Below are 22,902 nucleotides of genomic sequence, written 5' to 3' on the forward strand. Positions count from 1 at the left end.
GAAGCTATTCTTGATGGAAAGAGTACAGAGAGATTTCTTTTAAGTGGGTACAATTCTAAAGGGATTGCAGAAGCAAAGGGGCCTGGACATTAATCTACATAAAGTCATGAAGGTAGGAGGAAGGTTGAAAGCATGATTCATACATAACGCTGGGTGGATAGTGCCTTGTGAGAGAGACTGGAACCAGGGGACATAGCTTAAAAATAAGAATGTCTCATAAAGACAGAAATAAAGATTTTTTTTGTCTCAGAAGGACCTGGTTCTGTGGAACACTGATCCCTAGAGAGTGTGATGGAGGTGAGATCATTCAATATATTTAAGGTAGAGGTAGAGACATTTTCACTTGACAATGGAGTCAGAAATTACCAGGGTAAGCCAGAAAATGGTGTTGAAACCACAATCAGAACAGTTCTGATTTCATTGAGTATTACTCTTACATATATGTAATAAAAGAATTGGCACTAAATTAAACCAAGAGCTGCGGATTCTGAAAATCCGAAACATAAACTGAAATTGCTGGAGAAACTCAGCAGGTCTGACAGCATCTGTGGCAACAAAGCAGTTAACCCTTCAGGTCCAGAGACCCTTCTTCAGAACGGGCAAATTACCCGCAGGCTGTATCAGAGGTGTTCTGTCATTTGGAAGAGTTCTCGCTGGTTTGTTTTTAAATTCAAGTTTAATTAAATAGTTTGGCTAGTGGGTGGTGAGTTCAATCAGATTGTTTTGACGTTATTTTAAAGCAAGTAAAGCGAACTGAAAACTGTCAGGCACAAGAAGTGGCATGTTTCCAACTGTTCTCCAGAGTGGGAGTTAAACCTTATGGTTTTAATTGCAGTTACAGGGGATGTTGATGGGAGCGAGCTGTTCGGTTTATCGCTACTGGTGTCATATTGCATCTGAAATGAACATGTGGGCTGATTTTCTTTCTCTCTGTTGTGTGTGATAATGAGAATCCGTCTTCTGCCGCCGTCACATTCACGTAAACTTAGGTAAAAGCGATAGGGTAGCCTAGTAACTTGATTGTTATCCACGGCTCCTAATCCCAGCATAAATTACAGACAGCCGAGTATAAAAGCCGAATTTCAATCATGCTCCCCAATACTCGTCAGTGACTGCAAGTTGCTAACACGCCGAGACAGAAAGAAAGATGTCTCCTGGCTTCAAGGTTCCGCTACACATCGTACTGCTGTCGATGGTGATCCTCCAGGGACAAGGCAGATACATTGAGGTAGGACACAACCATTAGTCAGTGTCTGCCAGACGGGATTCCTCTGACCATCCATGTGTTCATCCAAACACCCGTCTGTCTCTTTTGGTCTTTTATTTTTGTGACAAGAATTTGCTTTCACGATATTTCCTCGTCCTTCATTCAGTGTTGAAATAAATCTTTATCTGTTCGATTGACAACCATCGCGCACATGTGTTAATATAAGCAACCCTATTCTCAGTCTGCACTCTGATATCTGCGTCTGTATTGCCTTCACGTTTCTACTTTGGAAAATGTGCGGACCATCTGCCTACTTAAAGCTGAGAAACTTTAGATAAAGCGCTTTACTTGTTTATTTTTTGTTTAAACTTGCTCCTTGAGTTTGTAGTGGAGACTTGTCTTATCAATTCAGACTAGCAGCGTGCAGAAGCATCCTTTATACGGGGGATTTTGTAAAAAGCCACTCTGTAACCTGTATCAAACACACCGGTCTGGTTTTGAAATGTAGCGGATATATTGTGTTCAGATTTAATTATCAGAAGCAATAGGGTAGTGCCTCAACTGCTGGGAGATCTGATTCATTACATCGAAAACTTTTTTTGAAAAAAATTCTAGTTTAATACATTTCCACGAAAATTTGCAGTTTTTTCTTGCTTTCCGCGTTTAAATTTCAGAAACATGTGGGACTATATTTCACAGATGTGCACTTAACATTGTTTCCAATTTTTTAAAAAGAAAAATGAAATAATCGAGGACACTCTAGGTCTCCTGAACTCGGAGTTGAAGCGAGAACTTTCTGAAGGGTACGTCTACAGCCGAAGTCTGAGTGAGTATTGTGGGCTGGGTGAGTCAGAGGGTCTTTGTTGTTTACAGTTATATTGGGTGCGGACCTCATGTGCAGGCTCAGACGGTTACACGGGTCAAGAAACGAGCAGGGCTTTGGCAACTGCAGACGACAGAGCGAACCTCACAACCTTATTGCTGCTTGGCTCCAGGTGTGAGCCGTGTACACTATTAACCAAAACACCTAATCTGCACATTTTAAAAAAAAATCCAATTCCTTGACACATGGCTGTTCCATGTCTTGCCTTGCACAGTCGACTATTGCTTTCTAGTACCCCTGCTCGGACTTGTGTCCCAAACCACGTGTAAGACGTCTTTATCTTACTTTTCCATTTTAAATCACAGCGCGAAATCCCATCACTCTGCTTCTGACCGAGCCAGATGTGGGAATGGATAGGCTTTGCATCTTGCCAGACCTCACTCTGAACTGGAAACCAATTACATATGCGGGATATCTAAAAAAAAATCAAGATTAAAAAAAAGGATAAAAATAGTCTGAATTCTAATTTAGACAAGAATGTGCCTGGGACAGGATAAAAATACTCACAGCTCAGAGTGATGTGTGCAGGATGAACCTGTCAGGTTTGATGTGGTTTTAGAGATGCCTGCTGTATTCCTGCATGAGGTTATAGCACAATGGAAGTAGCCACAGCAGGTCAGCTGACAGAACATTCCAAGTACCATATTAACTTAGTTAGTTTGGGATGAAGGTATCTAATTTTTGGGGGGGTGGGAGTGCTGGTAGGAGGTGGAGACACAAAAATATCCTTTGGCAATTAAATGTAAACTTTAATAATAATTTCATAGAATCTTGATTATTCCACTATTTCTTAATGTCAGGGAGTGCCATATCCTGTTCAGGGAGTACCATATTTTTATTTAAATAGGTAAATAGGACTGATTATACACTTGCTCAAAAATTAATTTGGACGAGTTATTGAGACTCAGACTATTCGGGCAATGGCTGAATTAACAGCCCTTGGTACCATGTGTAACTATTTTAACGGCTTCTGCTAATTTGGCTCTCCTACAAATAAGGAGTGCAGTATCTCATCCAGTCCCATGTCCAATTGTGCTCTAGTTGTGAATGTTACATATGACTTTGATTTTTTTGAGAAGATTGATGGTGAACTCCAATCTTTAACAGATGTCTTTTAAGACCATAGCTGTAAAATGTATAACCCAGTCGCAATATTTTTAAAACATTGTTATAATGTAATCTATATGGTGAAAAGACAGGATATTCACCAAGTCTCAATTGTTGTTAAATTTTCTGTTATAATCAACAAATTGTTAGAATGTTTAACAAATGTTGCATTGCTTTCACTTTCGAAGATTATAGTGAAATTGTTATGAAATATTTAGTTTGGAAGCTGCACAATAACTGGAACTTAGTAAATGTAATGGTAGCCTTCACTTTGAACATCAGATGACTTATGATTATTTTCTTGCAATCCTTTTGCGACAGAATGCATTGACATGTTGAGTGTTGATGGACGGTTCACATTCAGTGCAGATCGACCAGAACTGCATTGTGCTACCTTCTTCATTGGCAGTCCAGATGAGATTATCTCCCTTGAATATAATAATGTCAATATAGACTGTCAAGGTGGAGATTTCCTCAAGGTATGTGTAAACAAGCTAGCCTTTTTTTAAAAAAGATCAATTTTTAATTAATAGAACTGTCTTTATTTTACATTTGATGCTTCCAGTCTTTGCAATTCTATGTTATCTTTGATGTTCTTGGTCTTCCTAGCTCCTCTAATTTAAACAGATTCCTCACAATTCCTTCAATGTTCAAGTTGCTTCCAAGACACTCAGTTTCGTGAATCATGTAATAATTTATTTCCCCCCCTCCATATATTTTTATAAAACCCCAGCTCCATGCAAGATCAGAATAATGCTTACCCTGGGGGGAAAAAAATCCATGTAATAATTCATGCTGAACTAAATATAAGAAAAGGTGATTCTTCTCGTGTTGAACTGCATTGTTGCCTCCAGAATCCACTTTTTTTTCCCTTTTGCATTCTTTCCTATCATTTTGTCAATAATATCACACTCACTGTACCTCTGATGTTCCTTTCTAGATTATTAAAGTCTCTTGAGTTAAATTTTAACCTAATTTATTTTTTGTGTGGCAAGTGGATATTTTGGGTCAGGGGCCCATTTCAAACTCCCCTTGCTTATTGTCTAACCAGCATGGTATAAAACGAGTGTCCATTGCAAAGATGCCTGCTTTAATCCAGTATCAGATAACAAGTACTCCCATTCTTTTCCAGAAGAAAACAATGTGGAACTCATCTCCCTCAGTCTTTCCTTCCTCTTATAACCAGCCAGCTCATAAAATCTGATTGCTACTTCCTGACATATTCCATATTGTGCTCTATTTGTTACTAATAGCACTGAGTGGCATCCAGCTTCAGTTCATCAGTTCCTGATGTGTTCCTAGTTCCAAGATCAACAGGCTGGTTTATTTCTCAGTTAACTTTAGCTCCTCATTATTTGTTCTACTCAAACCAAATATTGTGTAACTCTTCATTCTACTTCCAAGATTTTTTTGTGTTTCAAGAAAGGATAATTTATTTCACTATTTACAGAAGGAGTAGGGGCATAGAGAAAAAAAGACATGGCCGAAAATTGGATGAAGCAGCTCTGTATTGCTGCCAGACTCTGTTTCACACTGACAGCTCTGGGAAGAAGTTGGCAGTAGATGGAATCAGAAACATATGCTCAAGAAGAAAGAGAGCAAGTGGGCTAGCATCAGTTATTTGTAAAGTGAGAGACTTAAAAAATAATCGGTAAAGTCAGGGAGAGAAGTAGTGGTGATATTAGTGAAAAATTGAGAGAACTAGAGACAAGCTGGGAAGGAAGCATGATGAAAACAATTTAGTATGATGGAGAAGTTCAGATTGTTTGGGATGTAGAATTGCTGGTAAGGCCAAGATTTGTTGCCCATCCTTTGTTATTCTTGAGAAGGTGATAAGCCACCTTTTTGAATTTTTTCATTTTCTGTGATGAACACCAAAGTGTTTTTACAAAATCTGTTAGGGAAGAACTTTCAGGAGGTGAAAGAGTAGTGATAGTTCTGAGTCAGGATGGCATACCACTTCGAGGTATTGGTCTTCCCATGCATTAACTGGCCTTGGCATTTGAAGTGCAGAGGTCACACTTTTATAGAGTGCTGCTGGATTGTAACAAGAGGAGAGCATCAAAGAAGAAGTACAATAATTAGAAACAAAGTGATTATTGAGAGATCGAAAGAAGAATTAGTAGTAGATGGATGGAGCAATAGTCATTCATTATTTCTATAATAAACAAAAGAAATGGAAAGAAATAAAGGGGATTGGGCTTGAAACATGAAAATGTGTGTGGTTATCCAAGACAGCATGAAAAACGTTTGTGGTGTAATTATGACAGTTTTGTCCGAGAACAATGAAATAGTCCCAGCGTAAAAATAAATCCTCATGACTTGCAGTGCATTAATCTCATTTTGTTTACAATACCAATTTTATTAGTGCTGCCAGTTATTAGTGCTGCCACCTTTCTAGGAAAATTCTGAACTGATCAATATTTTGTTGAAAAAGATTAAAATAATACTGTCCGATCTTTCACTTTCAGGTGCTGATTTGACTGGGTGCATATTTCCTGAATTTCTGCTTTATTGCAGATTTTTTTTTATTTTTAACTGGCTTTTGTTCAGTTTTCTTCTTGAAGTTCCCACACATTGTAACACGATACGCTCACATTCCACTTCAGAACAAATGCATTGGCTGTGAAACTCTTTGTGATGTTTCCAGGCAGTGAAAGGCATCACATATGTCTATGTACAAATAACTTGTTTGGGTACAAAAGCAAAATACTGCAAATGCTTCTAATTTGAAATTTTAAAACAAAACTGCTGTAAACGCTCATTACGTCAAGCTGTACCTATGGACAAAGAGAAACAGAGTTAACAGACTGAATTTTAACAGCCCTTTGGAGAACAGCTGGGAGGCAGCGGGTTGGTGCACATAAAGTGGTGCAGGAAGATGGATGTTGGCCTGCCCATCATATTCCTACCTCCTTGCCGTATTTGCAGCAGTGGAGAAGGTGGCAGACTTCAGGTTGTGACGGTAGGAATTTGGGGAGGGAAAGAAGGTTGCTGATTGGCCATCCTTAATAGAACAACTGCCATGGACATCATACAGCTCCCTGGGTCCTGTAAGCCACCAAAATGGGATTGGCCCTGCTTTCACATGTCCCTGTAAAACCCTACTGTAATGTCTAAATCCATTCCCTGGATTTGTGGGGGGGGATAGCCTTCTATCAGGACTGATGTAGGATTGATAAAGGGTCATCATTCTGAAACAGTAACTCAGATTCTCTCTCCACAGTTACTGCGGACCCATCACCATTTTCTGTTTTTAATTTCTTCTATTGCCCTAAATAAGTTGCATTGATGCACAGGTCTTTGATGGCTGGATATTGAAGGGGGAAAAGTTTCCAAGTGCCATCGATCACCCTCTCCCCACCTCGGAGCGTTACATTGATTTCTGTGATAATAACAACATCAGGACAATAATCCGATCCTCTCAAAATGTGGCAATGCTCTTCTTCAGAATTCACATGCCTGGAAATGGATTTTCTTTAACAATAAAGAAACTAATCAATCCATTCCGTAAGTATTTATTTTTAGGCATATTTCTGCATGTTATTTGAAAGAATAAATTGTCATGATGTGTTTTAGGAGTTAATTCTTTGCTCTCTGAATGTTATAATCCAAATTTGTCACTGTCATCTCCTGAACCCATCTATTCTGGGTTACAGTTCCTGTACCACTAGCAGCCTTCAGTTAAGAGATTACTTGCTATATGTAGTCTTAGACTCTGTGTGTGCATGCAGTGTCGCCTGGTACCAATATACATGATTTTCCCATTATGGTCACTGGGTATTTTGAAGTGCAAACTCTGGTTGATTTACCTTTCATTTACCATCCAACGTCATAATGCTGAGGCCCATTATAATATAGCAGTGCTATTCAAGCCAACAAACTCAACACAGATTTGTGACTGCCCTCAATTTTGTTAACTCAGTAGTGGTGCCAAAGGGATAATAATTGGATCATCACTGTTATGTAACCATCTAATTTTTCTTTCCATTGAAATCATATATTTTACCCATTTTACACCTTTTGCACATTTTATTGAACTTCAAAGTTCACCCCAACCATACAAATCCTTAAGAACATAAAAGAAAATCTAAATCCCATGTTAGTTTAAATTATGGTACTCTATTATTGATCTGTGTACCAAAACATTCTCCCTCCAGCATTGTCATTGTGTAGCTGTTCTACCCACAGGATGCACTGGGGAAACTTACTAAGGCCTCTTTAATCTTAGCCCTTACAACTTGGTGATACTGTCACTAGGCAGTAATTTAGTAACCCAGACTAATTTATTGGGAACGAAGGTTCAAATCTCAACATATCAGCTGATGGAATTTAAGTTAATCTGAAATTGAAAGCTAGTCTCACTAATGGTGGCTATGAAACTATCATTAATTGCCATAAAAGCCCACCAGGCTCACTAATGTCCTTTAGGAAAGAAAATTTGCCACCCTACCTGTACTGGCCTTGTGTGTCTCCAAATCAACAGCAATGTGGTTGAATCTTGACAGCCCTCTGAAATCACACAGGAAGCCATCTCATTCAAGGCCAGTTGGGATCAGCAACAACCTCTGGTGTTGATAACAACATGCTCATACCATGAAAGACTATTTTTTTTAAATTACTTAACTAAAAGACAAATATAGTGGTCCTAGTGTTGATTGTAGTGACGCTGGGTAGGTGAGCCACAGTCAATAACTAGCTAATAGGAGCTTTTAAAACTAGACATTCTGAATTCACTAGGCTATGGCAATAAACGTGACTATTATATGCATTAGTATAGCTCAAAGAATCATTTTCTAGTGTGCCATTTATTAATTATAAAACCTTTGATGTAGCATTTTACTGAGTCACTAAATTATTTTTTCTGTTAAAGACAATGCAGGAAATGTTAATCTGATCCTAAAAAAGGTACAGTGTTTATATTTTACTGAAAAAGTTCCGTTTATTTATTATTACAGAATTAACACAATACAAAAATCTATCCAAGGAGAAAGGCTTGGAAGTGATTGTGTTGTGCCTGCTCGTCAGGTAAAACAGATAATTCAGCAAAAGGAAAAGCTATGCATGCCCAGAGCCATGCCTAGTTCACCGGAACATCCCGCAGAACATCCCAATCCCCAATCATCGTAGTTCTGAAGATTTCTGCCAGTGAGAATGGTAGCCCAAAACTGTTGTCTCCCATCAAGCACCCTGCCCACAAAAGGGTGACTAGCAGCAACTTGTCTCATTATCCAGAAGAACCAACTTCCTCAGGCTTCTTGCAACACTGGAATTTGGGGCTTGATTTTGCCCTACCACCAATATCCAAATGGGACAAGTACAGAGACAGGTGGACACAAACCATCATGTATTTCATGGCATGCCAGTTTGCTGTACCATCTAACACTATTTTTGGGCTATTTTTCCCAAGGTAGGATTAAGGTCAGCAATGGCAGATAGCCAATGAAGGTGACAAAATGGCCACTTGAGGCCATTCAATTGATTACAGGCTAAGTTGAATTTTCAAGTTGGCTTCAAGGCCCCAAACACATTACAAACTAAGCTGGCTGCCTCTAGAAGATGAGCAAACTCACCAAGCTAAGACCCTCCCCACATGCTTGGTCATTGCTGCAGCCACAGGCCAGGCTATGGCGAGTTCTCCAAAGTGGAGCCACTCGCTTGCTCCCTCGCTCTTGCTCTGTCTCTTGCTGTGTTAGCTGAGCTGCAGCTTCATCTGCTTGCAATTGTGGAACCTCCTGTTGATCTTCAGCTTCCAGAATCTGACAGAGCCCACCCACTGGCCACTAATTGGCTAATTAAGGAAAAATCCCTGCCAGGTGACCTTTCCCCTCACAGCGTTGGGTAGTGACCCTTACCTGACCCCAACTTCAATTTTCCTGACCCAAATTTCTGCCCATTGAATCTGGACCTTAAAATACCCAGCAGGTTTAATTTCAATCTCAATACCAGTTCATATTTGTGAATTAATAATCAATTATGTTGACCTGAATGTCTCGTGTAAACGAAACATTCATTTGAAACAATATGCTTTAAGCAAAAGATTATGAGGAATGTTCCATTACATTCTGTAAGATAAACAAGCTTTTCATGCAGCAACTTGTAGTTAGCACCACAAGTGTTCAGTATAGCTTCATGCATGATGTCTTTTGAACATTGCACAGCCATTAATCAGTTCATAGCTCGAGCTGTGCAAATGCATTATGAAAATTGTAAATTACCCCCTCAGATAAAGCCAATACAACACACTGAATGCTGTTAGAATTCATTTCTCTAGAAACATGTTCCAACACATGATACACAGAGCTCAAAAACTGAAATAAAGTAATTTATCTTTTTAGCATTGTAAACTGCATTAACTGTATGAGCACCTTATTTAATCGTTAAATACAGTTGTTTGAGATAACTTACTCAGTGCATGGATTAAAAAGTGATTATGTGAGAATAGACAGTAATTCACATTCCTGATGAAGAGCTCTTGCCCAAAATGTTGATTCTCCTGCTCCTTGGATGCTGCCTGACCTGCTGTGCTTTTTCACCACCACACTCTTGACCGTAACTCACATCCACCATATGGTAGAAATTCAAAACCCAATATTTAAATGATCAATCTTATTGATTATTATGGTGCAGTGATAGTGTCTTCACCTATGAGCCAGGAGAACGTGGGTTCAGAACCCAGCTGTTGTGTCGTAACATGACTGAACCGGTTGATTAAAAATATTTTCAACTACCAGTCTATTTTGTAAAACTACAGCCAAAAATTAATCTGCAAAGGATAGCTACAAGTGATGCTAACACTGTAGTTCTAGATATCAGTTGTGATGGAATATTACCACAAAAAGGACATTCAGAATACCCACATCTGACTGAGCATTACATTTAATGGCTTATTCAACTCACCTTAGTTGAATTGTTACTGGGAATAATGAACTTCATGTTTCTTGAGAATGCTTTAGCTCACATTTTACTCCCACATGAAAGTTGGATAAAAATTGAATCACCAAATTGATGTATTCCTGATTTGGGCCAATTACGAAACCATTAACTCCCTTTTGGTACGTTGCCCAGAGAGCCTGGCTGTCATGAGCCTCAAATCCGTTATTTTTTTCGAAGTAATTTTGGAATCTCCCTTTTGACCTATATAAGTATTTTGAATTTTTAAAATGCATCGTCTTTTTCTACTCTTGTGGCAATGCATGCCTCTAGCAGCAACCAGGCATCCTTGGCACCCAGAATTGCCATGGGCACTTGAGGAAAAATGTAACAGACATGAGTTTTCATCGCTCACAGATCTTTTATAAGAGCTCATCAGAAAATGGATTGACAGAATTGTGGGATATAAATGAATTAATGTTATTTCTGCAAGTATAAATTCTGATACAGAACAGGAATGAGAAAATACATATTCAGCAAAAAGAAAGGATATGTTAGCATGAGACGTGAATACAGAACAATGGTGGATATATGGGCAAACAGGAAAGCATTTGTTTCCCCCTACTCGGAGACACAGGAACAAACCCTAATCAAAGAGGTCAAAGTGGCCTCTGGATGGAAATAGATGCTGATAGAGGAAAAGATATGCCTAATCAATAATCTACAATAGACTGACGTCAAACACCCTTATGGGAGTCAGAGATAAGAGTTTGTCACGGACAAGACAGGATACACAGAAGTTGTGGGATAAGTCTTAAGGAAATGAGTGACATAAGCGAAGCAGGGAACAGACAATGGAATAAGGAAAACATATGGGAAAAAACAGTATAAGTTGCAAGGGTTTTTTGAGATATACTGTGCATTTTGTCATTGCCTTACCTGGCAATTAGACAAAGCACCCACCTATAGGTGTACAAATAAATGGCTGATTCAGATATTTGTCTCGGACTGAAATTATTAAAGTGAGTGAGCTTTTGTTTCTCACAGAATATACTGCACATATGTCTCCAATTGAGAAATGGGAAGGAGATGGTGATCCATGATCCATTTTTCAGTCCTGTCCACCTGATCTTTAAGGTGACATTCAGAACTCTGCTTCATTATGTGAAGAAAATAGACTGATGAAAATAAGTAAAATTACAACAAGGGTGACTATAAATTGCAAAGTAAAATAACACTAGATAGGTTATTGGCATTCAAAGCACAACTCCACTGCTGACCTTTAAAAGCCCAAGAGTTTGTATTTGTGTAGTCATTCTGTCTCTCAAATATTGTTTGTTCTTCCACAAAGCTTGCAATGTAATTTCCCAAACTCCTGATGGAAGATTCACAATGGTCATTCCTCACCAGAAGAGAAACTGCAGCTTTTCCATCATTTACCCAACAGAAATCATGATCTCTGAGTTGACCCTGGGACACTTCAATGATCTGCAGGTAATTATGATTCACAAAGGGTTGATTAATTAATTTATTTATTTATTTATTAATTAATTAAGGTTGTGTTCAAATACTATGTAATTTATTACATGATTGTGGAAAGAAATTATACATGTGCCTAAAATATTATTTGAAAACATCCCACTGGATCCTGCAGCTTCTGAGGAATCTTATAGTTTGTAGAAATTTGGATATTTTAGAGACGGGAGCAGTAGTTGATAAAACGGCTCACAAACTTCCCAGGGACTGACAAAAAAAATAGAATATGAAGATACTTTCTTTGGAACAGATTAACATGAGCTAGAAATCTTAGATTTAGGTTATCTGTGTCCTGGCCCAAAAGCGTGTGGGCCTAAACTACAAATTATCTGTTTTTTACACTAAGTGCTGTAAAGTTGCCAGTCTCACTCTAAAGGTTACAAAGTTGATTGATGCTCTCATTTTCATTAACTTCTGTCCCTGCTGAAAACACTATTCCTTAGCTATCAGTTCCACCCCTCTCCCTGGTAACTGTCTAAAGCTGAACTATAGCCATCCTAACCTGGACCTAGCATATTTAACTTGGAGATGAATTACTGATCAGTATGCACTGTCACTAACCTCCGTCTGTTTTAACTTTGGTAACAATGTCTGACCCACCTTGCCTCAGCTCAACTGTTGCTGAAACTGTCATGCATTGCGAAAGGTAAAGTCGCCATTGTAGTTCCAGACTGCTCTCCCATTAGGGAGAGATGACTGGTGATGGTTTAACCTGAGAGTTGCCATACCTCAGGCACAGGGAGAAGTTGAGAAGGAGAATCCCTCATGATAACCTCAGTCAGTGAAGGAAATGAATGCATGCTGTTGGCCTCACTCTGCATCACAAATCAGCTGTGCTTCTTGGTCTTTCATATACCTGAACTCCAATGTATTCAGCTTTAAGTAACCTTTTCAGGGTTTTATCCCAAACCTTCTGGAATTAACGCTAACTCTTCACTATAACCTACCTCATTATATATCCTTTCCTTCTCAGGAGCACTGTTGCACAACCATCCTGTTCAAAGGATTTCATAAGATTGCCCCACTTAAAATCAGAAGTGAACCTTAAAAGTCTCTCTCAGCTCTGGGCATTTCCTTCAACTTAACCAAAAAACAACATAACAAACCTTTGAGGCTGCACTATTTACCATGCTGGGTCACTAGACACTATAAAATAAATAGAGAGCCATCACTGGTGCTCAAACCCATCAAGTCTGAAGCCAGGACTCAAGATTTTTTTAAAATAAATCACCATGACCACAGAAATGCTGATGAATTAATTATTAATAAATTAATGAATTCACTATTAATTTCAGACATGCAGAAAACCCATGGTTACTAACACAAAATACTCACAGTAAATAACATTAAAATTATACATATCAATCCCACTGTGTATTGAAGAATTTTGCTGTGTTAAAAGTACAAGTTGTTAATGATAGCTTTGTGGAAATGAAAAGTGGAAATGAGAAATGAAAATGCGACATGAGCAGAAGGTCTCCTGTGAGGTTTAAGGGTTTATGGTGGGATGGGAATCAGATTTCAGAGTCTGGCTGACTATAATTGACCCAAAGTGATTGTTGCCAATAACTGTTGAGAAAAAGTGCAAATGGTTCCCTTTCTCAATTTGATGAGCATGACATTCACACCCACGTGAAAAAAAAGCCTACTGAAGAAGATGTAGAAAATTTGCCTGTATGAATACATAAGGTTTATCACAACCTTCTCAAAATAATTGTTGATAGCATATACACTGAAATAAGCCCATGTCATAAATCTGTAATGAATTAATTTTGTACAAATGTAACCAATCCAGCAGTTGAATATATCTTGCTGCCTGATTTCACTACTTATGACTGTATTAATTGCAATCAATAATGCAATTTTTATTAGATGGCAATATACTGTTAATTTCCACATGATGATTCAGCTGTTTGTCATTGTATGGATAGTTACTGAAAATAACAGGGTGCTGTTCTCTGACCAGTGAAAGTGGATTTCTGCTTGAGAGAATTTACGGGCATTTGTGGAACTCTGTGGACAAGCATCCAATTGCTTGCTCACTGTTAACGAAGCCACTTTAACTTTCATCTTTGAATTATACAGAAAAGCTGGCGAGAAACCAAGGCAGTGTGACACAACACCCTGGAGGTGGGCTTGCACCATTTTGATAAATTGAATTCACGTAACTTGCCATCTGAATAATACTTTACAATTTGTGTTGATGCAGAGTTAAAGACTGCTTCATATTTATGTAAGCTGCATAGTATAACTGTAATAGCAAAGATAGCAGTTTTCATACAGATAGAACCTTCACCTTACTACTGTCCCTATTCCCATGGCAGCCTATCTGTTAATGTTAGGAAAATTGAACAGGAACCTCATGCGGAAATATCACACATCCCCTGATAGTGATAACGTCTGAAACATACTTCAAAGTTGTACCCTGTAGAATATAATGAGAAGTTTGATTTACGTAATTCGACATCAATCACACCCGAAGAGACAGACAGTGTATACCGTTAGAACATACACAGATGGATTAATTTTGTCAATGTAAACATTAACCAACATTATTACAAATATGAAAATAGAGGAATGAAAAGGAATTGTGATCTGCTTTGGATGGCTTTGCTGTTAATGGCTAGGAGAAAGTGAGGACTGCAGATGCTGGATATCAGAGTTGAGAGTGTGGTGCTGGAAAAGCACAACAGGTCAGGCAGCATCCGAGGAGCAGGAGAATCGATGCCTTGGATGGAGGTGAGGGAGGAAGTGCAAAATCTGCACCAACACCACTCTCCTCATCTCTGTCCAAGGCCCCAAAGGATCTTTCCACATCCAACAGAAATTTACCTGCACTTCCACCAGTGTCATCTACTGTATCCGTTGCACCTGATTTGGCCTCCTCTACATCGGGGAGACTGGACACCAACTTGTGGATTGTTTCAGAGAACACCTCTCAGACAAATATACTAAACAATCCCACTGCCCTGTGGCTGAACACTTCATTGTCCCCGACCACTCGCCAAGGACATGCAGGTTCTGGGCCTCCACCATTGACAAATCCTAACCACCCGACACCTGGAGGAAGAATGCCTCATATTCCATCTTGGGACCCTGCAACCACATGGGGTTAATGTGGATTTCACCAGTTTCCTTAGTTCCCCTCCCCCCCACATTATCCCAGTCTCAAACCTCAAACTCGGCACCACTCTCTTGACCTGTCCATCGCCTTTCCCATCTTTCCACTCCACCCTCTTCTCCAACCTATCACCTTCTCCCTCACCTTCATCTTCTAATGGCAATCTCAGCTACCTTCCCCCCCAGCCCTACCCATGTCCCATTTATGTCTGGAGCCCTCGGCCCATAAGTCTTATTCTTGATGAAGGGTTTATGCCCGAAACGTCAATTCTGCTGCTGCTTGATGCTACCTGACTGGCTGTGCTTTTCCAGCACCACACTCTCGACTGTTACTGGTTAGAGAGGGGGCCAGCTTGTTTCACTGGGGAAGAAAGTGCAAGTTACTCTCACCTGGAAACAATGACCAGAGCAATTGTGTTGACAATAGTAGACAATAAACAATAGGTGCAGGAGTAGGCCATTCAGCCCTTCGAGCCTGCACCGCCATTCAATATGATCATGGCTGATCATTCCTAATCAGTATCCTGTTCCTGCCTTATCTCCATAACCCTTGATTCCACTATCTTTGAGAGCTCTATCCAACTCTTTCTTAAATGAATCCAGAGACTGGGCCTCCACTGCCCTCTGGGGCAGAGCATTCCACACACCCACCACTCTCTGGGTGAAGAAGTTTCTCCTCATCTCTGTCCTAAATGGTCTACCCCGTATTTTTAAGCTGTGTCCTCTGGTTCGGCACTCACCCATCAGTGGAAACATGTTTCCTGCTGCCAGAGTGTCCAATCCTTTCATAATCTTATACGTCTCAATCAGATCCCCTCTCAGTCTTCTAAACTCAAGGGTATACAAGCCCAGTCGCTTCAGTCTTTCAGTGTAAGGTAATCCCGCCATTCCAGGAATTGCCCTCGTGAACCTACGCTGCACTCCCTCAATAGCCAGAATGTCTTTCCTCAAATTTGGAGACCAGAACTGCACACAGGACTCCAGGTGTGGTCTCACCAGGGCCCTGTACAGCTGCAGAAGCACCTCTTTGCTTCTATACTCAATTCCTCTTGTTATGAAGGCCAGCATGCTATTAGCCTTCTTCACTACCTGCTGTACCTGCATGCTTGCCTTCATTGACTGGTGTACAAGAACACCCAGATCTCTGTGTACTGCCCCTTTACCTAAATTGATCCCATTGAGGTAGTAATCTGCCTTCCTGTTCTTGCCACCAAAGTGGATAACCATACATTTATCCACATTAAACTGCATCTACCATGCATCTGCCCACTCACCTAACTTGTCCAGGTCACCCTGTAATCTCCTAACATCCTCATCACATTTCACCCTGCCACCCAGCTTTGTATCATCAGCAAATTTGCTAATGTTATATCATTAACATATATTGTAAAAAGCTGCGGTCCCAGCATGGATCCCTGCGGTACCCCACTGGTCACTGCCTGCCATTCCGAAATGGAGCCATTTATCACTACCCTTTGTTTCCTATCAGTCAACCAATTTTCAATCCAATCTAGTACTTTACCCCCAATACCATGCGCCCTAATTTTACTCACTGACTTCCTGTGTGGGACTTTATCAAAAGCTTTCTGAAAGTCCAGGTACACTACATCTACTGGATCTCCCTCATCCATCTTCATCCTCGTCCATCTACATACTGGGGAAGTATTAGAATTGTCAGGTTCTATAAAATGTTGTATGTTAATCTAAGGATTTAATTCAACAATTGAATGAAGTTGGAGGATTAGAGAATAACTAATTAACATTTCTGCTAAGATACTAAACCTATGTCTTGCTTGTTGCCATGGAGATGGGTATGAAAAACTGAGTCCATAGGAGGCCATTATAAGGTGCAGGTTTTCCCGAATGGATCCCTGAATCTCACAGTGACGGTGAATGTCCAAGAATCTGAAAGAGAGAGACAGACAGGCAGACAGACAAAGAGATAGAAGCAGCAAGTCTTCTCATCCACCACACAAAACGCAAGTTGGAGATCACACTCAAATTGAAGAGACCAAAATTATGAGAGTTTAAGCAAACCTGGAAAGTTCAGTTTCCACTGGATCGAGAGAGAAATCTTCAGGATAACATACACAGTGAAAATCAGGTTGGAGGTTAGAAGTTAACAAGCTTAGAAAGAAAAAAGGAGCTAATAGTCATTTCAAACTGTTCTTGGAGAATGATGTTAAGTCACTTGAGGACCAACGAATAGTAGAATTATGGTAAGGAAATTTCAGTCATTTTAATTGTTGAACAGGCAATTCTTTCTGAAATATAGAGTTTAAGTTGTCTACAGAAATTAATCAGTATCACTTTTAGTTTTGGTGTTGTGTAAAAGTCTTGAAACTTGAAATCTTGTTGACTGGTCATTTCAGTCAGTAGCCTTTGAATTTATTTTTATAAGTTACAGGTCTCTACGGAGATCGTAACATCATAAAACCTCTGGTCAGAACTTACCATTTCATTTAAGCAAACTGACAGGTCCAACATCTTTACATTCTCTCAAATGCGGAACTTAGCAGATGATTATGATCTGTTTTGTGATATGCCCTCTGTGGAGTACCGTATGTAAATGAGCTGCATGGATTTCTTTGTATCTTGTCCATTAGCTACCCATTAAAAGCTGTGGTGGAGCAACTGATTTTGTGCAACTTTTGGGAGGGAATAGACTGGACCCGAGCCGGATGTACCCAGTGGCTGACATTTGCTACTCATTCAGTGGACCAGGTGAGAGATTGATTCCATGAATCAAAGTTCTACAAACATGATAAAATTTATTTAAAAAGTCTTTCCATGTTTGGAAGGACATGATATATATGTATGTTTATTTTTAATTTATGATAGTTGTTAATGATTAAGTTAATAAATAATGATTAAGTATTGATTGCATGTGATGTTTATTAGGATTTGAGGGCTATCATGAAAGGACAGTTTGATATTACCCTGATTTTTCCATCAGAATTTTACTTCCTTTTAATTTATGCTTTCCCAATGAATCAGGGGTCTTAGGAGGTTTTTTTTTGGATTTAGTGACTGAGTATTAATTTTGTTTGATTGCATAAAATATGAGCTCCTGATCATTTTTCTACAAACCTTGTCTCCAGGCTTGTTGCCCATTAATTCCTATCGGATGAGTTTGGGGAAATGTCTGGTAGTTCACAGAGATGTTTGAAGTTGGTGATACACCAACAAGGACTGGTGCTACTCAAGGCAAAGCCCTTGATTCTCAATGCTGGGAATTTGGTCAGATTGTCTCTCAATCATAGGTTCCTGAGTAACCATCACCTTGGACCGAAGCATGTGTGAGAGAGAAGCAAAGCAGTAGGGGACGAGTTGTTCACACAGGGAGGAGGAGATAGTGGGAGTGAGAGACCTCTTAAAAGTCTATTCACCAATGGTCTTACAGGAAAATTTCTTATACCTTAACTGAACCCAGAGGCAGTGTGTGCATTGACACTATTTAACCAAAAGGTGTGCACGTGAATATCTACCAGCCTATGTAGGCAGATCTGCAGCCTTGGAGTAGGGCAAAGATGGTGACTATGAAAGTAACCATTACCCTGAATTTCTTTGTCAGGATTTTACCAGGCTCGGGCAGGCAACATCTGTAATAGCTCCCATTTCAACTTTATTTTATCTGTTCATAGGACATGAGCGTCGCCGCCTATGTCAGCATTTGTTTCCCATCCTTAATTGCCCTTGGTGATGAGCTCCTTGAATGACTGTAGTCTTTGGGATGTAGGGACACTCGCAATGCCATTAGGGAGTGAGGTCTATAGTTTTGACCCAATGAAACTGAAGGAATGGCAATACTTTCTCATTCAGAATGATGTCACTTGAAGGACAACTTGAGGTTGCGGTGTTCACATGCGCCTAGTGCTCTTTTCTTCTGGGTGGTAGGGTTGTGGTTTCACAATGTGCTGTCCAAGGAGTCTTGGTGAATTATTAATGTGCAGCAGACTAACTTCATCTTTAAGAGACACCAGCTTTAAGTGTTGACAACCCTGAATCAAACTTGGTCCCTTGCTGAGACATGGAGGCAACATATTTAGTCTTTGGCTGTTGTCCACAGTCACTAATAGCTGGCAGGCAGCAAGTGGATTGACTGCTATGTCACAATGAAATTGAGGGGTTGATCATGCATCCTAATCCCTGCCCTTGTTTTGGGCACAATCCAGCTATTCCTCCTATGATTCAGTCACATATTTTTATGTGCTTAGAGGTAATTGTTGCAATCATATTCACAGCAGCTGCCTTTTATTCCTTTGAGGACTAGTTTGTTTGAAAGTTTTTTTTAAAACTTACAAATTTTTATTTCAGCACAAATTAAGATTGGGTGTGACAACACCGTTGTGCGTGTTGTGTCCAGCGGCAAGTACATAAATCGTCTTACGTTTGAGTACCGTCAGCTGGGGCAGCATGAGTTGGACAAACAGAATGAAAACGGAGTTGAGGATTTCTGCTACGCTGCAGACTGAGTAGATTTCTCGGCACAGATACCACCTATTCTCTGAGTAAAGGAGTAAAGCTGTAGCATTGTTGTAATTCTGTCAAAAGTATGAGATCTGTAGTGGTCGTCTTTTACTACCTTGTTAATTCATTTACTAGAACATTGCCAGGTAGCTGCTGCTTTATCATCCTGATTAATGAACAAACTCTACAGTGGGTTCTTGCTGCTTTGCCAGTCAATAAGTCAGCAAATGTTTAAATTAGACCAGCAGCCAGAATGGTCATTAGGCCAACAGAGAAAATAAATCATTGCTTGCTAAGACTTTATTTGATTTAATTGTGATAGCAAAGTATATTTACTTAATATTTATTGCTTAGAAATGATGCTGCCACACCGGACCACCAGCACTGTATGAAACACTTTGTGAGGCAATTCAGTATTATGTAAATAAAGATAATTAACAGCAGTATCTTTATTCTGTTCCAAGTGCTGGAATGACCGTTTTGTTTTGTTCTGACAGAAGTGGTAAATTGAATGTGAATGACACAGACTGGTCCGACTCATCTTGCATACTTCAAAATGGTGCTCCATTACAACCAGTCCATTCAGGTCCAAGTATAGTTGAGTTTCTACTGTATTTTTCCTTTGAGTGGACAGGGTTAAAATCCCTCTGATGAATATTCCCTCGTCCCTTTTCAATTGTGCGCATTATGGTACTAGTTAATAATATGGTGCCAAACTAATATTTTTAAGGGCTCAAAATTGCTTTTAAAATTTCAAGAGTAAAGTACATTTACAATTGAACTATTGACTTCAAAGACTAAAAGTGGCATTTTAACCTCCAGCAAGGGAGGGATTGGGTGGTGATGGAGGGTTCAAATAAACAGCAACAAATCAGAGTGTATTGGATTTTCACCCTGCTGACTTTTGGATGTTGTTTTATTGAGGCTGGAAAGAGTTCAGCGGTCAATCCACTTGCCACAGCAAGTTTGACATTTTAAATATGGAGGGTTTCCAATTCAGCCACACTTCTACCCACCATCACACCCCTACCCTTCCCAAACACTCATGAATCAGAGCCCTCTGAGTTTTGAGATCAGACCTAACTCCCACTTTCTACTGCAATGAGTTTAATCAGGGACAGCGTTTGTTTGAGTGAGCAACTTGTCCATTGGGGCCCGTGGTTGGGGATTGCATTCTAACTCGGGTTGGAGATCAGAATTCCTTCAGAATCAAATTTCCCTGAGATCAGTGATTTAACCCACCCTCAGATCAGCCACCTACAAGGTTCAGGGATCAGATTCAATCCAGTATTGATGATTAGACCTTTAATGCTCTGGGCTCAGGGTGTTCTGACGCATTGTAAGGCTATACGCCCAGCAGGATAAGGAAACTAATGCCTCTAAGGATCTGATGCCATAGGATTAGGCTTGTAGCCTGCACATTTGGGCTCCCTGCATGATTGGAAACCACACTTGTCAATCAAGCTAATCTCTGGGCAGGAAATGTATCAATGAATGAAGAAGATGCACATTTCAGGCTTGACCCACCTGCTTTTCCATCACTCCCATCATGCCGACAAGTCAAAACTATCCAGGATCACTGAATCATTATTGAACTGAAGGAATTGCGTTTGCACTGGGTCTCTGAGCATTCTAACCTAGTATCAATTCTCCTGAAACATAAAGAAAGGGCAAGTTAACTGATACAGCATTTCCAAAAAAAGATTTTAACATTACATCATTATTTAGCCATAATTAAATCCTCTTTAAAAATATTTTACAGCATGAGAATCTGTATATTGAAGTTTAATCATCCATATTTAACTCAAAGACAAAATAAAGTGCTGTGGACAATTTTTGTTTTCAAATGTATTATTTTATGGATGAGTTTAACCATTCAACATGTTTTTTCATTTTCTGCAACTCACATTAAAGTTACTGCACTGAGTTAAAACATTTCAAGCCACGTTACAATGTCTTGAACTACAACTGAGAATAATTTATGTAAATGCCTATTACATCACTTTGGGCTGAATTTCCCATTGCTTTTGGCAAAGTTTGTTTGAGTGAACACTTTGTCCACTATAGCATGTGCCAACTTTTCTAATGCAATCTTCCACTCTCCAGCTCATTAATTATGCAACCAGGCTCTCCAGCATCCATCTTATGGAATGGCAGAAGATGTGGAAGTACTCTACAATCTGCGATTTTCCCACCACTGGCACCAACCTTATGTGGTGCAAGCCAGAACCTACCCTTCACAATAATAACCAATACAAAATTACACAATTAAAGGAAGTCCAAATCCAGCTCATTCACCATGGATGGAGAGGTGATGGCTTAATGGTATTATCAACAGACTATTGATCCAGAAACTCAACTAATGCTCTAGTGCCCAGGGTTCAAATCCTGTGGCAAATGGTGGACTTTGAATTCAATTCTAAAAAATCTGGAATTAAGTATCTATTGATTAAACCATTGCAGATTGTCAGGAAAAACCCATCTGGTTCACTAATACCCTTTGGGGATGGAAATTTGTCAACCTCACCTGGTCGCCAAATCTACAGCAATGTGGTTGATTATCAATTGCTCTCTAAAATGACCTAGCAAGCCACTCAGTTACACCAATTGCTCTAAAGTCTCAAAGAAATGAAATTGGATAGATCACCTGGCATCAGTCTAGACACTGGAAAAGACAATGGCAGAAACAGCTCTGTTGACTCAGCGAAGTCTTTCTCACTAACATTTGGGGGCTAGTGTTAAAATTGGGAGAGATGTCCCAACAGCCTGACATTGTCATATGAACGGAATCATACTTCTCATAGATAGTGTCCCAGATATCACTATCACCATTCCTGGATATACCCTGATCCTCCGGCAGCATAGACCCAGGCAGCACAATGATATACAGTCAAGGGGGAGTTGCACTGGGAGTCCTCAACATTGACTCTGGACCCCATAAGGTCTCATGGCTTCAGTTTACAATGGCCAAGGAAAACATCTAATTACCACATACTGTCCTCCTTTGGCTGATGAATCAGTACTCCTCCAACACTTTGAGGATGCACTGGAAATGGCAAGGGCACAAAGCATTCTTTGGGTGGTGGATTTCAGCATCCACCATGAAGAGTGGCTCAGCAGCAGCACTACCGACCATGCTGGTCAGGTTTTAAAGGACATAGATACTAGACTGGGTCTGTGGCAGGTGGTGAGGGAACCAACAAAAGCAAAAAAACATATTTGACCTCATCCTTACCAATCTGCCAGCTCCAAATACAATTGTCCATGACAGTATCAGTAAGAGTGACCACCACACCGTTCTTGTGGAGACAAAGTCCAGCTTTCATGTTGAGAATAACCTCCATCATGCTGTGTGGCATGACCATCCTGCTAAATGGGACAGTTTTCAAATAGATCTAGCAACTCAAGACTGGGCATGCATGAGGTGCCGTGGGCCTTAGCAGCAGCAGAATTGTACTCCAGTGCAATCTTCAACCTCAAGGCCCAGCATTTGCCCTACTCAACCATTGCCATCAAGCCAGCGATCAACCTTGGTTCAATGGTGAGTGCAGAAGGGCATGCCAGGAGCAGCCCCAGGCATACCTGAAAATGCGGTGTCAAACTGGCAAAGCTTCCAAGTAGGACTACTTGCATCCCAAATAGCAAAAGGAGCAAGTAATAGACAGAGCTAAGTGATGGCTCAACCAACGGATCAGATCTAAGGAGT

At 39.9% G+C, this 22,902-nt stretch overlaps 1 protein-coding gene across 1 annotated transcript; it reads left to right on the forward strand.

Moving 5' to 3' along the window:
* The first annotated feature begins 902 nt into the window (after positions 1-902).
* crhbp (corticotropin releasing hormone binding protein) lies at positions 903-21,029 on the forward strand. Its single transcript, XM_043707233.2, has 7 exons — positions 903-1,228; positions 1,943-2,033; positions 3,519-3,676; positions 6,497-6,707; positions 11,422-11,564; positions 17,333-17,450; positions 19,044-21,029. Exons 1-7 carry the CDS (start codon positions 1,148-1,150, stop codon positions 19,199-19,201), a joined length of 960 nt encoding a protein of 319 aa, XP_043563168.1. The 5' UTR covers positions 903-1,147; the 3' UTR covers positions 19,202-21,029.
* The last annotated feature ends 1,873 nt before the right edge of the window (positions 21,030-22,902 follow it).

The sequence above is a fragment of the Chiloscyllium plagiosum genome, unplaced genomic scaffold, assembly GCF_037043375.1.
Source record: "Chiloscyllium plagiosum isolate Xiang-an unplaced genomic scaffold, Cpla_swu_hap1 HiC_scaffold_2, whole genome shotgun sequence".
NCBI classification, from domain to species: Eukaryota; Metazoa; Chordata; class Chondrichthyes; order Orectolobiformes; family Hemiscylliidae; genus Chiloscyllium; species Chiloscyllium plagiosum.